General features: G+C 42.6%; 1 protein-coding gene across 2 annotated transcripts in view; it reads left to right on the top strand.

Annotated features, from left to right (window-relative positions):
• The window catches only part of NELL1 (neural EGFL like 1), an 817,686-nt gene that overhangs the window by 119,082 nt on the left and 675,776 nt on the right, over positions 1 to 22,828 (top strand). For both annotated transcript variants that reach the window (XM_072793772.1, XM_072793771.1), the window contains exon 4: positions 4,569 to 4,739. In XM_072793772.1, the coding sequence (XP_072649873.1) occupies positions 4,569 to 4,739 (171 nt within the window). The remainder of the gene's footprint in view (positions 1 to 4,568; positions 4,740 to 22,828) is intronic.

Raw genomic sequence — 22,828 nt, 5'->3', positions numbered from 1 at the left:
CATATCCTTGTACCTGGAGAAGAATACAATGTAGTGAGAAGAATGTGAATCCTGGAACTCAGTGAACGTGGGTTTAAGTCTTAGGAGTTACATGACTTTGGGCAAGGCACTGTATCAATTTGAACCCGGTTTTTACCTTAAAATGTGAATTTAATATCTACCACTTAAGATTGTTGGCAAAACGAGAGGTGGTAATATATTTAAAGACTCTTACATAGTAGAAAGTAATGGGGTGTTGCTATTGAGAGCATCTACCAGACTGGGGTTCGAGTCCTGCCACTTACAGCTGTATGAAGTTCAAATCCTTAATTTCTTTTGTCTAATAAACTAAAAAATGGTTCCCTTAGAATAAGTTTTGGGGAAAAGGACAAAAAGTTGAAAAAAATAACTTGGCTGATCTAGATCTAAGTAATTGGATTTTTTCCTAAATTTTTTCTTCAACATAGCATGAAATTCAGGTAGTATTGTAAAACTTCATAGTTACTCTGTTCATAATGCTCAGTGATGGGCTTTACGAACGCTGATGGTGGGATAGGGTCTCCAAGCAAGGGTGTGAGTTAAAAAAAAAATCTAGCTGTATAAATACAGGGTGGGAAAGCTCACCTTCATGACATTTTGTGTGAAATGGTTTGCAGTGTTAGATGATGGGAAGGTCCTTGCGAGCATTGGATATACTCGTGGTTGTGCACAGCCCTGATGGTCCGTATTGCTAGAGGCTATGTTGAAAGGGAAAACCAATTCATTTTCCTATAGCTGGAGCATGGTGAGCAACATGGGGGAGGGTGTGGAAAGAGGAGTAAGGCAGAGAATCAATGTCCAGGAGGGCCTTTGTTGACTAGGTGGTGTACAGGGTTATAAGGAAGATGCTAGGGTTGTTTGGTCTGAAAAAGGCACTCGGTTGTGAATGTCATTGCTGTTTCCAAATATTCACAGGATGACTTTTCTGGGAGTCACCATAGTTCATTGGCTGAGTACTTGGCTGAAGCCCAAAGCTAAAGGGAGAAGTGCTGCTTACAAGTCTGGCTGGTGATTTTTTTTTAAAATTTTTATTTATTTATGATAGTCACAGAGAGAGAGAGAGAGAGAGAGAGAGAGGGGGGCAGAGAGACAGGCAGAGGGAGAAGCAGGCTCCATGCACCGGGAGCCCGACGTGGGACTCGATCCTGGCGCCCTGGGCCAAAGGCAGGCGCTAAACCGCTGCGCCACCCAGGGATCCCTGGCTGGTGGTTTTTATCACTCATACAGTTGACCACTTCCCCAAATCCACAGTTGAACTCTAAGCACTTGAGGCTAAAGGAGGAGGACTGGTCAGGGGCAGAGAGCTTACTAGATTCTCTTTCATATGATCACCTCCAGTCCCCTCCTTCTCCCTGCCAGCACGGCAGGGCTCTTGCTTGCTCATAGCATCCAAACTGCTGCCTCCCTTACCGTAACCAGCTGGCCAGGAAGTAAAGCGACACCTGCTATACTCAGCTATAGTGCTGCTTAAACTTTAATGTGCACATGAATCATCCCGGGGGTGGGGGGGGTCTTACTAAAATGGAGATTCTGACTCATGTAATCTTGGTTGGAGCCGCACAGTCTGAATTTCCTCAGGTGGTGGTGATGCTGGTGTGTGGACCACACTGTGGATAACAAGGACCATACTTTGAATATCAAGGCTCCACTGCAAATCATGAGTCTTCCCTCCAGGTGATAGCCAAGGGTCATCAGGCCTCCAAGTTGCTTTGAAGATCTGGAAATACTGCCTTATTCCCCTCCCAGCATGCATGAAACCATCTCACCCAGATAGAGTTAGCCATGCAGTGTCCTTGCCATGTCGAGGACCACTTCAGCAGTTATCTGATGTACTTAAAAAAACCAAAAACCTCATCTTGACCTGATCTAAGTTTGAAATACAGCACTTCTTGAATGCGTGCATGATGCTATCGGAAACTTTCCCCTAAGACCTAGGTATCCGTTTTGCCTAACAATAGGGCAGATTGCTTCTCTTTGAGCTGTATGTTTGAGACTACCCCAGGTAACCACTGGATCCAGTGCTTGGTAGAGTAATCTTTAAAAGGTATGCTTATCTTTCCTACCTATTTCTTCTCCCTTCCCTTCTATTCCCTTTCACTATTATTTATATTCCCCAAATGAATGAGACCATATAATGTTTGTCCTTCTCCGATTGACTTATTTCACTCAGCAGGAAATATCAGAAAGGGAAACAGAACATGAAGACTCCTAACTCTGGGAAACGAACTAGGGGTGGTGGAAGGGGAGGAGGGCGGGGGGTGGGGGTGAATGGGTGACGGACACTGAGGGGGGCACTTGATGGGATGAGCACTGGGTGTTATTCTGTATGTTGGCAAATTGAACACCAATAAAAAATAATTTTATTATTATTTTTTTAAAAAAAGGTATGCTTATCAAGAGCTCCTGCTCAATGAAGTCATAACCCCAGGAATAGTGATTGAATCTGGTTAAACATATTTGCCTCCCTTTGTCTTTTTTTTTTTTTTAATTCTATCAGGTGGTCTATAAGAGCATTTTTAATTGTCTTTGACATCCTTTTTAGGATCCTATCCCTTCCTGGAGCAGTAGCTTATTGGTCTAAATGAAATAATTCAGAGATTTCTTAGGATGATCTTGGTGAGGTCTCTTACACAAAATCATGGTGCCTTTCTATTCCGAAACTGGGTAAGGTACTTTCCCTAATCACAAGTGAACTCCTCAGTAAAACAGGGATTAAAAAATATCTACCTTGAAGAAATTAAATGAGATGACATTTATGTAAGCAGCTGGTCCATTCCTAGCACATGAAATGACAGCTTCCTTTGTCTTCGATTTGTTTCTGACTTTTTTGTACTAGGGCCACATTTTATGTCCTTTTCTGCTAGTCTCAAAGCATCTTGAGAACAGGATCTATGTTTTAAATCCTTTTTTAGCCCTTTACCATGTGTTCAGTAACAAAATGTTGAATAAATTAATGAATGACCAGATAATCTCTAAGGTCTTCCTGACCTTTTAAATTCTCTGATTTTGATTCTTTCAATGTTCTAGCTGCTTAGAAGCAATTTAGAGAATTCCCTTAAAATGAGTATCTGCCGTGTTAAGGGATTTTCTATTTTGCAATCTTATAAAATATGTATTATATTACTAATAAGTGTGTACCTGAGTCCAGGAGCTGGCTGTAGTAGTATAAGAAACCACCTCGGTTTATGACCTTGGGCCTGATTCTTTGTCTAGTGTGAGGTAGGTCAAAGTGGTCTTTCTCAGCAGTGCTCTCTTGGGAGGATCCCTGTGAAAGATAAGCAGGAAATATGCATTAGTTCTTTGTCATGTGACTTGGAAGTCCTGCATAATAGAGGCTGAGTTTCATGATCTATTCCTACCAGGGCTCATAGAAATGCTTTTTGTGTTTTAGGTGAAATTAAGGTCTGGCTAATGGGGTTAGGCCAACTCAGCTGATTAGAAGAGAAACTGATCCTTTCAAATCTAGGGATAGAACCTAGCCCTTCCCTACATAGGCAGGTCATTCTTGAGTCATTTGTACAAATGAATTGCTGGGAGAGGATGCCAGTTGAGGCTGTCTTTACTAGTTGGTCATTGTGCCTCTGAGATGGACAGCAAGCTGGTAGAAAGCATGGGGGCTGTCAAATTTAGATCTGTGTTTAAATTGTGGTTTGGATAGATGAATTCCAGAACCTCAGTTTTTTAATATTTAAAAAGGGATAGTATCAGCCTTCTAGGTGTGTAGGGTGATGAGTTAGATAGTATGTTAAATGCGTAGTGTCATGCCTGGCAGTGAGATTAGGCCTGATGTAATGACAATGATGACGCATTTCAGAAGAGGCTTAGACTAAATGGTCTGCCACTCAAAGTATCTGCCCTGAAGCCTGCCTGAGGAATGTCCCAAACTTCTGCACTTTATGACAAAAGTCCAGACTGCGTCGGTGGTACTGTTTTTCATGGATCTGGAAAACGTGACCACAATCTGGGGGAAAGAAAAGACTCAATTGTATGTTTCATGACACAATGATTTAAAATACTGGCCCATCTGAATAGCTTCAGTCATCCCTTCCCTACTCATTATCTAGGAATTGTCCACTTAAAGCTGTTTGGGGGAAATGTGTTTAGTAAAGTTATCTCAATTTATTTTCAGTTCCTGATACCCAATGTGATTTGCTTTCCTTTAATTCTTGAAAATGTAAATATGGCAGTAATAAAAATAAGCATCCTTAAGTCCATTCCACATGAAAAGCCTTTTTTTAGACAATAGAGGGTTCTGAACTGTACTTCTAAGTATTGGAAGAGACTCTGCGCCAAGCTTAGGTAATTAGCTTGTGGAGATCACTTCACAGTGGATCAGTCATTCTCCATTTTGGAGGCTCAATGTGTCATGGTGAGGTTCTCCAACAGTAGGTGAGTTGGATTCCATGTAGTACAATTGATTTTTGGTTAGCAGATCTTTGTGTCCATGTGTAGCTACTTACAGATGCTGAGAAAGGTGGTAGTGAAGAAGCTAGGATTGATGACTGTGAGTTCCAGAACTAAAATCAAATTCCTGTTTCTTTTACATGTAGCTATTTTGAACTGGAGAGCAGTGGTCTGAGGGATGAGATCCGATACCACTATATGCATAATGGGAAGCCTAGGACCGAGGCCCTTCCGTACCGGCTGGCAGATGGACAGTGGCATAAGGTCGCGCTGTCTGTCAGTGCCTCTCATCTCCTGCTCCACATCGACTGCAACAGGTATGTCTGTGCTTCTGTTTTTTAGTGATTCTGTCCTTGAAAATGAGTAGTGGGAAGGGGACAGCTATCAAACCCCTCCAGGCCTTGCTGGGAAATAAAAACCAAGGGACCCTAATTGTAATTTAACCTACCAAATGGGCCATTAGATGTGCTGAAATGACCAAGCGTAATATGCTAAGAAAACAGTTCATTAAGATGAAACAGTATCCTGTGATTAGGAACAAATGTACAAAAGGTTGATGACAGATTGGGGAATAGTAAGTGCACCTCTGTGTACCCCAGGCACCAGCTGAAATTCCACGGAGCCGTGATCACAGTTAACTGTGATCTATTGTTGTTGAGTTCTTTCCACTTGGAAGCGAACAAGCCAGCCTACCTTAGAATGAAGCTGAGAAGCCTGTGCCACTGAAGCAGCTAATTCTATTTCACTTCATCAAGCACAGCTTTGCTTAAATATCTTTTCCAAATGGAGGCTTCTTAAAGAGGCTGTGCTTTGAGTCTTTGGGAATTAATGCCATCCATTCTCTGCAGAGGAATGAGCCTTTCGGCTTGCCAGTGGATGGCAAGACTATTTGTGAGACCTGGGGGGTTTCATCAGGCATTGTGAATTGGGGTGGGAGGGAGACCTCATCCCCCATGTGTGTCACTGGAATCAGGTTTATTTCAAGCTGAAAACAGACTGTCGGTCTCCATTGGATCATTTCTGGCTGGACAACTGGCTAATGGTGGTTGAGGAGAATGTTTTGATCTCTTTAAAAATCTGATGAAAATCCTAATGGAAAGCCATCTTACAGAGGAAGTTTTTGCATTGCTAGCAGCGCCCATGAATTAAGTGTTGGTTCTTAACAATAGTGTCGAAATTAAAAATGACTGTTCAGCCATAGGACTTGTTCCATTAGGCCCAGGATAAAAAACAGGTGTGCTGGGGACAACCTCCTTTCTGAAACTGAACAGGAGGAAAAACAATCCAAGGTCAGTCAGCTCCAGACTACATTTCTGAGGAGGAGGTATTCAATTGCAGTTCTAGCTCTGCAGAGTGTTTTGGAAAAGGACTAGAAGGGCAGAGAACAGAAATGAGTGTCAGGCTTAAGGGAAGTTCTGACACCTTGAAATGGGTCTTGGTGCATTTTGATTTACTTAAGATGCTTTCTGGACTTGGGGAAGAATTGTGGTTTCAGATTATAAGTGTGCCTGGACAAAGTTTCCGTAGAACCACTGGCTTCTTTGACCCTATTGTCCTAACTTGGGCAGCCTGGATAAAGCCAGCCTCAGCCACTTTGCCATCTTCAAGAGCTCATTGGTTCTTTCAGTTTTTTAGAACTCCAGTCCAGGTAGCAGTCTTCTTGTTGCCCTGCTCCCATTGTATCAGCCCAAATGGGAGAGCAGAAAGGCCCTGCACGTCCTATGCCACAGGTCAGAAAGACGCCTCAAAACTCTAGTTTTAGTAATTCCCACCTGAAAAGTCTGGAGGACACTGCTGGTTTCTTGCTATGCAATTTCTTTCTTCCTCCTTTTGAAAGTTTTGTCTTCTTTTTTTCCGAATATTCTCTCTGGGGAATCTAATGTTTCACACTCTCACAGATGCTCTGGTTCCTATGAAACATTCTTTTCTGTCCTGCTCAGCCACTTGTCCGCTCTGAATTTGGGCAAGTAAATTTCTTTGCATCTCCATTTTTCAATTTGTAAACTGGGATAATGCTTTTACTCATAGATGGGAATGCTGAATGAGATAATCTAAGGTGCCCTGGGTGGCACCTGGCCTTTGATGCGCAGTCCAGGGTTCACTGTTGACTCTGCACATTGGTGGTACCTCTTTGTCTCCCAACTTTCAAATGCTGAATGTCCTTCTTGGCTACATTGGCCTTTCTACCAGGAAAGTGGGTAGAGGATAGGAGAGCTGGAGCCCCACAGTGTTTTATAGGGTTAGCTCCATTTATAAAGAACAGACTGAGGGGGATTCTGAATATCCCTTCATTTCTCTGGAAATTTTTCATTTTAGTTCATGATCTAACATGTCCTTTATATAAGATCTTGGAAGGAGAATGTAAAGTTGGCACCGGTTAATGATTCATGGGCCCAAATACAAATGAGGTTTTTAGATAAGTCAGGGGAAAGAAAGGCCTGGAACAACTGGGCCACAGGAGGGGTAAAATTGATTTTTGGTATAATCCCCAAATCTCATGATACCTAAGAATTACTGGGGAACTTATAAAAAAAAAATTGGGTCACCAGGCCCCATCTCTGATTTGCTGGATCAGATTCCTTGAGGGTGGAAACTTCTGAGAAGCTGTATTTTTAACAGCTCTTCATGTGGTTCTTATGCAGGTGATCTAGCCTTGGTACCTGGAATGGTATTTGAAGACCATTGGTTTAGGTGGAAGGGGGAGGAAGCTGGAGAAGAGGCTAGGCTGCAATGAATAAGTGAGGGACCTTGGAAAATCAAGTACCTGCAGGAGAACCCCCAACACCCCCCCGCCCCCGACCCTGGGAAGGAAGAAGAAAAGATTAAGGAAAAAGTGGGTAGTGTCTAGCCTATAACACAGGGTTACCTTCTTTACATGTTTCTTCCTAGCCAGCACTAGCTGATTCTAGAGTGGTGCAAGCTCTGGTCCATGTATCAAGTTGCTGGTCTACTAATATAGGCCACTCTCCCGAAGAGTGAATGTCACAAAGGCTGATTTTTACTCTTTAAGCTATGCATTTCACACTACCGAGATTCTTCTTGATGGCTTTGCCCCTTAGAGGTATATTTTTTTCCTTAACCTGTCACCTGCTGGAGTTCTGCTGGCTAGGTGATAAACGGGGATGTGATAATATTTATTGGGTATTGACTTGTGCTTGGCATAGCGCTAAGCATTTTATATAGGTGAATTCATCCCATACTCCTGTTGTTACTTGTTTTATTTTATTTTTTAAAAGATTTTATTTATTTATTCATGAGAGACACAGGCAGAGGGAGAAGCAGGCTCCATGCAGGGAGCCTGACGTGGGACTCGATCCCAGGTCTCCAGGATCACACCCTGGGCTGAAGGTGGTGCTAAACTGCTGAGCCACCCAGGCTGCCCTGTTACTTGTTTTAAAATGATAGAACGGAGCTGACATTATATGCCTGCAGTCCTGCTTCTAGTCAGTGGCTGTACTAGGATTTGGACCCAAATCTGCTTCATGAACATTCTGTTAGGCTGTTCAGCACAGCAGTGGGGACCATTGCACTGGACTTGGAAGCTAGGGAAGGCCAGAGTCTGATTCAGTGTGAGCAGTTTGCTTCTTTCTAGTATTTTCCTCCCACACATGTCTTAGATTCCTGATCATTGGAGTTGTTTGGTAAGATATGCAGTCTTACTATTGGAGCTCATTGCATTAGCCTGGGGAAGGGACCTTTATTTATTGAGCATCTACTACAGGCCAGGACCCTTCTGGCCATAATATTCCTTAGGATAGTCCTGTGGGGACAATTTTATTAGTCCTGTTTTACAGACTTGGAATTAGAAAGGCTCAGATAAATAACTGTTCTCAATCCTGTGTAAAATACGTGCCAAAATTTTGAACCGAGATCTGACTCCCAAGCATTCATCTTTCTATCCCTGCACGCCACTTCTGTAAAGTGTTAATGACCTGTACTTTCCAGGACATAGCCACAAGCACACAAGGGATTATTCGTAGGAGAGAAATGCTATAGAAGTTTCCAGAACCATAAAAACATTTAAAATAGGAAGATTTCCTGGGCAATTCCATTGTTCTGAGGAACTGGTATGTGGTGAGATAGGTGAGATTTCCACCTTTTTAAGATTAGAATTGAGAAACAGTCTTTTCAGACCTAATTACACTAATTGTCACAAGAAAAGTGACTGCTATTTTAGTTGGTCGTTTTACACTTTCTGCTTGCTATGGAGACTAACACTTCTCTTCCTGCTTCAGCTGTTTAGCTGGGCCTAGTTTTAGAAGCTTTCAAAGTCTGGGTAGCAGATTACCTCAAGCTGGAAACAGAAAAGGAACCATTCAGTTGGGGGATCAGCCTGATTATCTCCATTGCTTTGGGTTTTTCTCCAGCTGCCTTTATACTAATAATTGCCAACAAAGACAAGAATGAGGTCTGCACTAACCTTCCTCAGGTTCTCTCAGTCCATTTTCCACTCACCCTGTGGCCTGTTCCCATTACTCAGAGCCCAGAATCCACTGACATCTGGGATTCAGTGCATAAGTGTTCTATTTTTTTAAAAGATTTTATTTATTTATTCATGAGACAGAGAAAGAGAGAGAGAGAGACAGAGACACAGGCAGAGGGAGAAGCAGGCTCCATGCAGGGAGCCCAACGTGGGACTCGATCCCAGGTCTCCAGGATCAAGCCCCAGGCTGAAGGCAGCGCTAAACCGCTGAGCCACCCAGGCTGCCCCATAAGTGTTCTATTTACCACAAAAGATTTTCTTTCCTCCCCTTTGGTAACTTAATCAACTTATCAAATTAATGTATTGAGTGCGTTCTCTGCCAGGCTGTGGAGCATGCAAAGAAGTGAGTTCTTGGCCATCAGAAAGCTCATGGCTTGTTCAGTCACTTTTAATTCTGAAACAACCAGGGCCCCCCATAGTGATTGGCCCTGGTCCCCAGATATAGAGAAAGCATGGAGTTGGGCTGAAGCCCTGTTAGTAGGCTCATTTGACAGTTTGTGACAGCAGCAGAACAGTGGAGAGAACTGAAAATGGTTACTCCCAGCATCTTGATCTTGAAGTAACTGGAACTGAGCTTCTCAGTAGTTAAGGGACAGACTCAGAATGTTTATCATTCAAATGGCACATTCATCCAGCCCTAGGCCAGCACTTTGTGCAATATGCAGGTGTCCCTATTTTAAGCCAACCTCTTATTGCCTCACTGCTGGAAAAAGTCTCTCACACAGTCCTATTGCAACAAAGCTCTGAACCCTCATTTGTTCAGACTTGTACAAGTGTGTACACATGTGCAGCTTGATTGTACACTGACAGGAAGTTAATGGTTACAGTCTAGATCAGAAACACATTTTCCTTTTAATACATGCTGTTTACTGCAGAGCATATTGAATTTTTGCATACAACTGATCTTGAGCATACAGAATTAAAGAAAACTTACTATAAATCACTGAACAAGTCAGTAATTCAACATTTTTGTCTAATATTTCAGAGTAACTTCAGGATATGAGCATCTGTTTCTCTAGTTTTTTTTCATAATGAAATATGTTGATATGGCATTTACTTCCCAGGGAGCTCCTGGAGTATTTACAAACATCTTATTAAACCTAAATTCCTTATGGTAGTTCAGGCACGTGTATACCATTCTATGTTGATTTTTATAAATTTTTTGCTATAGTAAGGAGGGGAGAATTAAGAGAGGGCTCTGAAACACCACAGCTTCCAAGAGATCCTGGCCAACACTCAATCATCCTGGTTTTTCGACTGATTTTTCACTTCACAAACAGGAACACATGCACACAATTTACTGAAATGGAGATAAAATTGACAAAGCAGCATATGCCTCATCTCCAAATAACCAGCAGCTCCAGATCTTCTGTCCAGAAGAAGAGATAAATGAACTTGAGAGGATATACCTGTGGGTAAATATAAGTAACAGTATAAGGCACCAATACGAGAGATGTCGTAAGGCTGTATGTGACGGATTGCTGGATTCCTGGTGGAGGTGCTCAGGTTTGGTAGATCACAGGAGGCAGAGCTGGAGATGTGGAATAGCCTCTCAGGGTCTTACCATCCCAGGTGAAAATGCATTACAATTTCTGCAGCTTTACAGTTTTGTCACTGTGTGATTTGATTCTGTACCAGTCACATGAGAGAGAATTCAGTGGGGAATGAGGTTCATCTTGTAAGCATTACAAAGCCAGTCACAGTCCGGTGAGAGAGGAGGGTATATGCATGAGTGGTATCCAGTTGAGGGAAAGCTTGCAGGGAGGGCCAGAGAGGGAGGTAGGAGAGAGGGGAGGGAAGGGAAGGAAAGGGAAGGAAGAGCTCTTCTCTGTGGCTTAATCTAGACTGAAACGAGTGCTGAATCTTTGTGTTGGTTTTTCCATTTATAAAACGTAATTTACATACATTATGTAGGCGTGTGAAATCAGGCCATTTGTGTCTTACTTTCCTTGAAGAGTCTTAGTTTGTTCATTAACTCGTTTGACAGGAACTATGCTTGCATCTGTAAAATGGAATAATAGCGACTCTTCAAACATAGGGTCATTGTAGGAATGTAGCAAGGGAGGATGCACAAAATCTTGATGATTTCAAGCTGCTTTATATGGCATCATGAAGGACTATAAACCTATAGACCTATATACCATCATATAGGAGAGGTGTTACAGTATATTGGACATGAGTTCAGTATAGTCACATTTTCACATGTATACAAACAGCTCATGTCCCATGGATCAGGACCTAGTGTCATGTGGATCTATGGTGCAATGTAGGGTTTGAGGACAGTCCTGTCCTTGAAGTTATTCTGATGGCCAAATCTTGAGCAATGCTCTCCAATAATTTTGGCCTCATGGTTGGTAGTATAGGACAAAGGTGCATGGTTTTTATACCAGTGGAGCAGCTTTAAAAATATGTAATTGCAGAATCTCTTTAAAAACAGGTAACTATGGTGAAGAGGGAAGAAAACAACGTCTCCATTGTGATAAGGTCTTTTGTTGATCCTGGCAGGGCCTTGAGAATGCAGCTTGGTGTCTTTCCTTTTTTTATTTGTGTGAGAGAAGAGGTGCAGAAATTTGCTTCCCCCTTGCAATCTCAGAAGCCAAAATTATTACAGCTTTTATGAGGCTATGGAAAGCCAGGTAAAGTTTTACTGAGTGAGGAAACTCACTTGTTATATATTCCTAAACAAAATAGTTTTTGCTTTTCTGCTTGGAAAATCTGGCTTTTAAGCACAAAAATATTCTGGACTACACACTAGAGCTGAAAGAGATTAATAAATTCATATAACCTTGGGGAAATAACATACTGTCTCTAGGCCTTAGCTCTCTAGGTATACAGTGAGGGACTATAGGACCAGGTGATCTTTAGGTTTCCTTCTAACTCTGATCTTCTGGTCCTGTGCCTGATTTACTTAGGGCGTGCTCACCCCCCACCCCCAATCTTCAGGACCCTGGAGAGCAACCCAGTTTGCTGTCTTCACCTTGGGTTTGCAAATGATCTGAAATTTTTTTTTTTAAAGATTTTATTTACTCATGAGAGACAGGGGCAGAGACATAGACAGAAGGAGAAGCAGGCTCCCTGCAGGGAGACCGATGTGGGAATTGATCCCTGGACCCCAGGATCACGACCTGAGCTGAAGGCAGATGCTCAACCACTGAGCCACCCAGGCATCCCTGCAATGATCTGAATTGATAGGTGGGTTGATAGTACAGCATGCTGTTGGTGAGCAAAGTCTAATTACCCTAAATGCCCAATCTTTTTTTTCCCTCATTTGTCTCTCTTCTTGCTGGAGTAGATGCTGAAACATGCATTATTTGATGCTAAGGGATGTTGGCCTCTTGTTCTCTCCATCTTGTGCTCTTGGTGTCTTTGAGTGTTCTGCTCCAGACACGTGGCAGTGAAGAACCTTTGGGGGATGCTGGCTGACCTGGCAAAGAAGGCCTTGGTAGATCTAATACAAGATGGAGCAGTGCACTGTAGCCAGCAGATGATGGATAGTTGTGCTGTTGAAAAACATTTCTTCTGAACATTGAAGGAAGAAAAATCCTTTGCTGCCAAGCTCTAGAGAAATAATGGGGGAGACTGGATCAAAAGACCCAGGTGGCCAGTGTCGTAGAAATCTGGGCAAAGTGGAGAGTGGCTGCTTGACTGTTGGGCCCCTGGGACATTAGAGTATTGAATATCTCCTTCTGACTGAGCCCCTCTCAGTTCTACCCATGTTATGTGCCCTGTGGCTTACTCATTCCAACCACATTAGGTAGGTTCCCAGTTTAACTTTGCCATGTCTTCTAATGACATCCATAGCAGACCTATTTCTAATTTTGTCTTTTCAGGAACCTTCATCTTTTCCTCCTGTTCCCTAGTGGGCTTAATGAGTTGCACTCTGGTGCTTTTAGATTTGCAAATGGAGAAGACAAAGAAATATACTAGAATCTATCCTTTATTTATTTGCTGGTTTGTTGGCTACCCGAGTAGATTGACAAGAAGGCACTTTATTGCATAGATGGGACCCAAGATGTATTAGAATAGAAAGGAAAACAGGACCGCAGTTCCAACGCCAGTGATTACATGTACATGCCTTCAGACACATCCTGAGTTGTCATTGTATTGCACGCACAGGGGTCTATACCAGGTAAATGGAAGGAGAAATGGGCTGCAAGAGAAATAAATATGTTCTTGTAGGAAAAATATCGATGCTTGCATCTTTTATTGTTACAATTTTATTGTCTTCTTGATGGATATACACAGTTATTTTTTAAAAAAGGAAAGCAAGGAGAGAAAAGTCAAACCAGTATGATACAGGTGATGGAGTCTTGCCTTTCTAAGGAATATATTGTCTCTGTTCCTCTTATGATTCACTCATTGGTTTAGAGCCTTGGGGAATAAAAAATGCATGAACCATGAGGACTTTTTAATTAGAAAAAAAAAAACCCAAATGCTGCATTAGTTTTTTAGTTAGACCAGCGGTACTAATGTGGTCATTGAATGGATTTTCTACACCATTGTAAATCCTCTTTCTGGAAACTAAAAAAGCAGCTAGAGTGGTTGGATACAAAAAAACAGATGTATAGTTGTACCTGTTTGGTTTGCTTTATTTATTTATTTTAATTTTTGTAGGGGGTCTGATGGCAGTATGGTGCAAGGATGAGGAGGCTTGGAAGGAAAAGGTTTCTGCGTATTGTTTTCCCTGCTCTAACCTAAAATTATTATTATTATTATTATTATTATTTTTTTGGTTCCTCAGCTTGTCCTCCTAATTTCTCGTGTTTCTCCCATCAGGAGTTCCAGAACCACTAAACCAGCTGGTTGGTTGATGTGCCTTGGCCCTCACTTGAGGGTTTTCCTGGGCAATTAGAGTGAAAATCCCCTTCTCTTTAAAAGATCTGTGTGATGCGGTTGTCTGTAACTCTTCCTCAGGAATGTCAGGCTGCATCTCTACTCATTAGAGTCTATTAGTCAGAGGGTATCACTTTCCTGACAGCCAGTGTCACACACAGGAGCGTACAGGCTTGGAATTGGGGCCATCAGCTGCCTGCTTTGGGACGCTCAGAATGCCTGCATTAACTAGAATGGAATTTTATCTCCACTGGAGGAAAACCGCTCCAGGCTGTGACCTCCTGGTAACAAAGCAGTTGACTCACTCACTCACTCTGTGCACTTTTGCTAATACTTGTTCTCCAGGTCTGATGATGTCTGTAAAGCACAGGCAAGGAAGGAGCTGGGGAATGTAGGATTCCCTTGTCTTGAGTTCTTCGACAATTAAGCCTCAGAGGCCCAGCACTGCTGGGTGAAGCTCAGACTATCTTGCTTGGTCATGAGCGAGTTGAGATTAGTGTTTGGCGTTCCTTTAGAGAGGATTCTTCCAATCACTTGATCTTCACTGTAATCCTCTGAAGTAGATAGGCTTGCATCTTCTAGGTGGGGACTTGTGAGGTGCTGAGAAGAAAAGGGCCTGAACTAGGAGTATGTAGTAAGTCTACACAGGCTGGAACCAGCCTGCGGAGGTTTGTCTTCTCCACCAATCATCTGTTTTTTTTTTTTTCTCCTCCTTTTTATTTTTAACACCCTCACGTGACTTGTATCTTCTCACAGAAAAAGTACAATATGTGCCATCTATAAACTGAAAAAAACAAAGGCCAAGTTATATGTGCTACTGAGCTACTTTCTAAGATTCGGGATGCTAATCGGCTCATGGGGCCACTTCCCTGGTCAGCCAAAACCGCTCTTCTTGTGGTGCCAAGCACTGTTGGCCTTCAGACTCTCCAAGAGTGGTATTTTTAGACTCTCCTTCCTTCCTGGAATCTGAGAGTTAGATGGGTTAATGGTCTCAGTACCACAGAGAGAATATCCGGTCAGGTCTTTGAATGGCCCATCATCCTCATGTGATTTGTATGGCTTGCATGTACCTCTGTGCTGATGGGTAACGGCCAAGGACCTAATCTTAAATCATGACTGACCGCAAATGAGCCATTTGGCCATTTCTTCAAATGTGCGAGAGATGAATTACAGTAGTCTCCAGCGTTACATGGGTGGTTTTATACTGTTTAAATATAAATTCTGATATTCATGAATTCAAGGCGATAAACTCTGTGTTCTTTTAGGTGACTTTGCAGTCACAAGGTCTCATTAAAAACTACTGGCAGTGAAATAGAGTTGGGGCTGGGGAAACCCCATTTAGGAGGACATCTGTCATTATTGCTACTTGTATTAGTAGCTAATTAGATACATACTAGAGCCTGCAGGAGCTAATAAGAGCGAGGCACAGGAAGTAGGTGAGCATCTTGGATTCAGAGTAATTTTCACTGGTAGCAATTTTTCATAGACATTCGGGTGACATATAAGGACTTGACTTTGCAAACCTGATTACCATCCTCCCTTCCCATCCCAACATGTAGGTAAGTGCGTTTAATGGCCTCCTGTAAGTTTTAGGATTAAGGTCACAATCCTTAATATAGCTTTTAAAAATTTTTGCATACTTTGGTCCAAGTTTCCTTCTTCAGTTTCCTCTTGCACTGCTTTTCCTGCTTCTCTGACCTCAAGTTCTTTCAGTTCCTTAAGGGAGACCATCTTCATATATGCCACAGGACCTCTGTACGTGCCATTTCTGGAATATCAAGCTCAATTTTCCTTACCCTTAATCTTCAGGACAAAGGACATTTCTTGTGTCTGATACTTTGACTGTAAAATAGTACTCATTTTCCTGCAGAGGAGTTTTTGATCATTTCCTTGATGTCTGCTTTCCCTACAGGCTGTAAGCACCTTGAGAACTCACTGCTGTATCCCCAATGCACGTTATAAAGCTGTCATAATACATAGTCAACAAATACTTGTGAATACCTGAATACAAATGAAGAGTTATGTGTTTTTTTTTTTTTTTTGTGGGGCGGAGGAGGTCTGTATTTGTGGCTTCTGATCTGTGATCTTAGCATTCTAGATGGTTCCGTTTGTTAAGTCCCCTTGTTCTTCGCCTTAGTCACCTCTCTGGACTGAATGGGCATCATTTCTTCCTGTTCTACTTTACAGGATTGAAGAGAGGATCCAGTGGGAACTTGCATAGACTGTGTTGCAAATTTCCACACACTTTGTAAATATCAGGCACAAGGAATGGTGAAGTTGAAATGATCCTAGTATTTCTGCTTTGAACTTCTGAGGATTATTTCCTTGAGGAAGGCAGTTAATCTCTAAAAGGTTTTTGGTGATTTCCTGGTCTGATTCACAGCACAAGGTGAACCATGCCTCATTCTCAAGTTGAATTTACATGTGTCCTGTGTCCGCAGGAGCTCTGGCAGGCATGAATGAGTGTAGGTGATTTACACATAGGATATGAACATAAACCCATCACGGGTAGGATTAAGGGCCAATGTGCCCCCTCTGCTGGGAAGCAGACATAATTGGGTGGTACATGTGTTGGTCCTGTAAGGTGGCTATATCACCATTATAAAATTCTGTCGCTCTGCTTCTTGAAACTGCATTAGAGGCTCAGAATAAGGGCCTCCTATCAAGCACATTAAATTAAGCCCTGTGGGCAGGGTTTTGTATTTTTTAAAAATGAATTTGATGCCATATTGGTATAGCCTTATTGTGAAGCCTAATGGATTTTTTTCTTTCCTTTAATATTTTCAAATCCTAAAAGGTGCTTGCCAGATTCACAAAATAAAATGTGTACAAGAAGGACAGAAATTCTGGGGAAGTATGTGAAGATTGGGATAAAAATTTATAGTATAGGCTTTTTTTTTTTAGCTTCTATGATAGAATAATCTGATTTATCAATGTACTTCCTATGTAAATTACATAATATTGTTACAGTACTGGAATAACATAAAAACAGAAAGGTGAAAGCTATCTAAAACCATACAATACTTACCACCCTACTCTTAATTCCATTGCACAGAGGTGATCGTTAGCAGTTGTATTTCTGTTTTCTGGGTTTTTCTCTTTGCATATACACACATTTTTTTTTTCTCTGAAAGATGAGGTGGCACTATATGTACTATTCTTCAGTTGCTTTATCATTTAACAGGATGAAGCCTTGCCGCATCATTGGTGTGGAGAAGGAACATAATAAGGAGGGAGGAGGGCTTTTGTTTTTTGTAGGATAGTCTAGACGGTTCTGTGTTCAGGCAGTGTATGTAGCAATATTCACCTGCAGGCCTGTAGCCTCCTGCTTTGGGCTCTACACAACAGTGACCATAGAAACATGGCAGGGAGCCAAGAGCCACTGCCTTTGATCAGCATGTCCTGTGTCAGCTGTGTAGCTGGGGGAGATCATGGCAATTAGCCTCTGCTGAGATATGGGGGTTGCAAGATTGAAGTGGGTATGTGATGTGGATCAGAGCATCCAAGCATGGGCATAATGCTGTTCTTTTGGGTGACTACAGTGGAGCTGGTGCTGTCCTGGGTCAGGCATTAGGTAAAGGCAATGAGAGAAGGTGTAGTTTAATAGTTAAGAGCACAAGGCTTTAGAGTTGGACAACCTTGGATTTCAACTTCACCTCTGACTCGAGTTATAGGATTCTTGGCAAACTTAGCTTCCCTACGCCTTAATCCTAAGATAAAGATAATGCCTTCCTCGCTAGTTAACCAGAATTAAATAGAATCATGCACGTGTTTTAGGACACTGCTGGCTGCAAAAACAGTGGCTTTAGCTGTATGGATATATAACGGTCACTTAAAGAAGTTGGGATGAGGCCATGCCTGAGAGGAGTTTGTGCTGTGGTCATCTTGGTGGGACCAATGCATCCTTTATATCCTTCTCTGTTCTCCTCAGCATTGTCTCTAGGTGCTTTCCACTGGAAAAAGGGAAGAGCATTGCTGTGATTGTCATAGACTAACCATTCTTCTTTCCATGGTGCGGGCACATTGCTCCAACAAAACTCTGAGGTGCTTTGAGCAAAGAGGTGGAAACTGTTCTTGGGTTCTTGGATAGGCTGTCAACAGTGGCCCCAGTTTATCAACAGTTTAGAGCTGTGCCCGGAAAGAGTTCAATACATACCTCCGTGGTGATGGCTGCTGATGAATTTGATAGTGATGGTTCTTCTGTGTCTGAGCAGAGCAGAAGCGAATAGGACAAATCCAAGGAGGTGATATCAGTATCTGGTGAATTGGGAGTTATTTATGTACTCCTCTATTCCTGCCATCAGGGAGTCTTTAAGGCTGTGATCAAACAAAGGAAAGAATATGAGTGGATGGAAAGTTGCCAGTGTGGTTCCTACCTTGAGTCCATCAACCCTGGTGGGCAGGGCAGCTCCTGTTAAGGCTTTGCTCTGGGAAACCAGGCTTGGACCTGTTGCTGGTGCCCCTCCCACATGCAGTGCCATGGCAGTCCCATCGAAGCCAGTGACTGATTGTAGCTTCTCCCAGGGCCTGCCTTCCCCTTCTCACTTCATATGCTCCCAGCTCTTGGGTTCTTGGCTCACTGATCCCTGGCTTTTGATGCCTGCTGCTTTACATAATCAGTCTGGCAACTCATTTGGTTTCCTTCTGTTTACTGACCTCACAGCTTCAGGGCACCCCTGCCAGCACTAGCCCACAGCATACCCCCTGGCAGGATAGCCCTTTCCTGCCCTTAGGGAAGATCCAAACCTTGGCTTTCACTGATAGCCTGATGGTGACTCCTTCCTGTACTTGGATCTAGTTTTCTTGCTATGCTTAAGCTGCAGATGGCATCCCCAGCTTGGTGGGGATGCTGCTTAACTCACTAGAGTTCAAGCCAGGCAGCAATGGAATCGACATTTGTGGATGGGTCCAGTGCTTCACTTGGAGTAACTCTGACATCTGGATTCTGGATTTCAGTGAAGAATAGAATACAACTTTGATAGAATCTGTGAAACTGTTCAACATACAAATTATGTGACTGAGCTTTGCCCTAAAGTTCATCCTTGCTAAGTGCTGTGTGAAAAAGGTGATCTGAACCTTGCAAGATGAGCAATCATGAGGATCAACTATATTGTCACCTTCAGAAGGGAGTGTGCTTAGGTATTGGCTCCAGTCTTCGCTTAAGGGGGAGAGGCAGTGGGATGGTGGGAAAAGGCTTGTTGAAGTCTGGGCTGAGTATCTTCCATGTGCTTCTTCAAAACCCTTCTCTCCCCTCCCTTTTCCACTCCACTGTGTCCTGGCAGGCTGACCACGGGTTGCATCAGCAGGTTTCTACATCATCCAGATTGAGTTTCTTCAGCAGGAAGAACAGACCTGAGGTGAAGGAGAGGCAAGAGAGGACAGGATGTCTGTTTCCCGAGCTCTTTCTCTATGGGGTCACCTTGGGCTGATGGAGCTTCTTGACTGAAAGCCACAGGCCCTATCCGATGGCCCTGTATGGGTTCCCTGCCTTTTCATGCCCAGAAAAGAGATTCCCTAGCTCCTCTTTATAAACTCTGTGTTGGTACACCATCCCTTGTGGTTTATCTACTCTCTGTTCATACTTTGATAAATAACTTATTCGCTTCAAATTGCCAAACCTCTATATTTCCAACCGAGATCCTGATTGTTACGGGTTCAATATCAGAGACCTCGGATCACTCTCTGGCTTTACCACCTCGTAGCTTGCGTCCTTGGGCAAGTATCTTAATCTCTGAGTCCTGGATTGCTCATCAGTAAAAGTGAGGTGGCAATGGTCCTCCTAACTCAGCCAAAAGAAACAGCATAAATTGGGCACAGTGAGCCAGGAGCTTGGGGAAAGCAGAAAGCTTTGAGGATAGAGCATGTAGGTCTCCAGAGAGGACTCTGCATCCTCACCCAGTTCTCCAGCACAGTTAGTGAGAGGCATATCTGATAGGAGGACCAGATCCAACAATGATCATTCAAAGTTGATCCTGTAGGACCTTCTCTTCCATATATCTCCACCTAGAATCTTATGGAATACAGATGAGATCCCCTCTAATTACAAATTACTTAGGATGACATTAGGCTCTGTAAGGTGGGCTCTAGGATAAGTCCCTTGCAAAACCTAACTATGTGGTCACAAAAGAAGAAACTGTCAAAATGGTGCTAAGGGACATAGATGAAAAGGCCGATCCTTTGACTTTTGTGTTTTGCTACTCAGAGCACAATATTGGTAAGAGTAAATCCTGTTATATGTGTCCAAGATAATCTGACACTGGTTGTTAAGAAAAAAGAGAGTGGTAGTGGCATTTATATTGGAAATTTCTTTGGAAGGTCTTGTGTCTGAGGTTTGAGAGAGAGGTGGGCTGACTGTTGTTGATCAGTCTTCATCAGGTCAATCATCTCCTCCTCTTTTATTGTCTCTGAAGGACTCCCACCACGTGAAATCATCTTGATTGTCTACCGCTGAAAATTTTATGGGGTTGTGTTTTCCTGACCAATACCCCTCGTCTCCAGTGAAGAGTATTAGCAACTTAACTTGTCTCATTTTAATACTGTGTCCCCAGCATGTAGCTGGATGCTTGCTTGAGCATTTGTTGAATTAAGTAGATTAACAAATAAGGGAAGGAATCCTTTATGTAAGTGGCCATGTTGGATAACAGAGAGAATTCTAGGCCTTTTGAAGAGCTCATGTCTAGTATTCTTTCCACACAGCACTGAAGAGATTGGGATGAACCCATAACTCCAAGACATGAAATGCTCAGGGTCCTAACAGAAGCAAAGACACAGGTCAGCTGTTAGAGGATTTGAATATGGGACAATTGACTTCTGGGGAAGTGGGAAGAATAAAGAGTGGTTTGAGTGAGGCTTTAGATGAGAGCCTGATTGCTGTGTTCATATCCAGAACCATTTCCACTGGTTTCCCTTTCCCTACTTTAATTGGGCCACAGTTTCATCATTTGTTAAACCCACCATCTAGGATTTTTTTTTATTTGAATACATAGAAAATATATAGATCCATGTTTGGCACATAGTAAGCACTTAGTCATGGTTTTTATTACTAGTAGTAATAGTAGCAATAGTAAAAGGAAAAGACGGAAAATGTTATGAAATAAAATTCACTGACTCCTAGCGAGTAGGGGAGAAGGCTTGGTTCCTAGCTCTTGCTCTACTACTCAACTTTGTAACCTTCAAGTACTTCCCGTCTCTTTTGGCATCATGCAAAATGAGGACTTTGAATTTGGTGCCTGGGTGGCCTCAGGCTGTGATTATTTGCTTAAAAGCTAGGTCTCAAGGATAGACAGTATTTGTGTATTAGCACAGTTGCATGTGTGTGTGGGGGGAGGGGGAATAATCTTGTGATTTTCATTTTTCCAATACTGTAAGGTTATTTATTTATTTATTTATTTTTAATTTTTTTTTTATGATAGTCACACACACACAGAGAGAGAGAGAGAGAGAGAGGCAGAGACACAGGCAGAGGGAGAAGCAGGCTCCATGCACCGGGAGCCTGACATGGGATTCGATCCCGGGTCTCCAGGATCGCGCCCTGGGCCAAAGGCAGGCGCTAAACCGCTGCGCCACCCAGGGATCCCTGTAAGGTTATTTAATAGGAAAAAAACCCTTATGTTTTTTTGTGCCCACTTGTACCCCAGCACACAGAGCTTTTGGTACCTTGTAGGTTCTCAAATACCCATTGGTTGCTTGGCTGACAAGTTAGGTTGGGTGTTAGGGGTGTTAGAGTCCAAGGGGATCCAGAAGAGCCAGGAAAAGGTGAAGGATCATTTCATTCCTTACTTTTTGGATTGTCAATACACATTTAGATCATCTTCACCCAAATATACTTTAGTTAAGAGGGAAATGGAAGGCAGAAAGTAAGAAGGGACAAAGTAGGAAGGAACACCTATTGATCAGATGTCCATGTATTGGGAGCTTACATACAGTGTCTCACTGAATGTTCAGAACAAACCTGTAAGATGCAGGAACAGATGTTTTTAAGGCCTCTTCATTTCCATTTTGACCACAAAGAGGTAGGCACAGGGAGGGCTAATTTCTAGATCTGATAAAGGAGGGAGGCAGGTTTGAGGTGACATTGAAACTCAGGCCTGTACGGCTCCAAATCCATCATAGACTCCTCTTCAGTGAGGTGATAACTCCACATCTCCTCCTCATATCCTTGACACCTAGTCCTCTCTCTCACATATTGCTGATGAGCTTGCCTCCTTGTCTGACCCAGAAAATAATCAAAAGAGAACCTTACTGGCTCTTCCTCACCACCTCTACTAGCCTATCTGCTTCTGTACCATGGACTCTGCATTCTCTATTTCTGTGCATCCTCACCATGTTCATGTCTAGGGCCATTCCCCTTCCTTTGCAGAGAATCCCTTGTTCAGGATGTCAGTTGAAACACACCTCCAATAGCATCAGTTTTTCCCCTCAACAGGACTCTCAAGCAGCATAAATACTTTGAATAAATCCATCATACATAAATAAAAACCTTTGTTTAATCCCAAACCCATTTCCAGCTGATGCCCCTATTCTCTAATTATAAGAAAATTTTCAGGAAAGCTTGTAAATGCTCATCTTCACTTCCTCCCTCGCATTTTCTTCTGAATCCATCCTAGTCAGGTTTCATCCCATCATGGTACCAAAGAAACATTAAAGTCTCCCAAAACTTGCATGTTGCCAATTCCAAGGGTTGATTCTTTGTCTTCATCTTACTTGGCCTATCAGCTGCATTTAACATAATTTGTTATTCTCTCCTTGAAAATTATTCTTCACTGGATTATTAGGCCATCAGTGATCAATTGGACCATCAGCTGGAGTAACCTTTCCTTACTTTGTGCCATACTCGAACTATAATGCCATGAGCAAATTCTGTTAATCTTCATAATATATCTAGGATCTGACCACTTTTCACCACTTAAACAACCACCAGCCTGCTCCAAACCACTAACATCTCTCCTATGTATTGTTAAAACAGTCTGCAACAGGCTTCTCTGATTCCAGTGTTGCTTCATCCCTGTTCCTAGTCCTTTCTCACCTCCTGAACCAGAGAAATCACTTAAATGAGGGCCTTACAATCCTTGACTCAAAACTTCCCATCTC

This window comes from Canis lupus, chromosome 23 (assembly GCF_048164855.1).
Source record: "Canis lupus baileyi chromosome 23, mCanLup2.hap1, whole genome shotgun sequence".
In the NCBI taxonomy this organism is placed as follows: Eukaryota; Metazoa; Chordata; class Mammalia; order Carnivora; family Canidae; genus Canis; species Canis lupus.
Note: the sequence above shows the minus strand (reverse complement) of the source record. Positions and strands in the feature narration are given on the sequence as shown.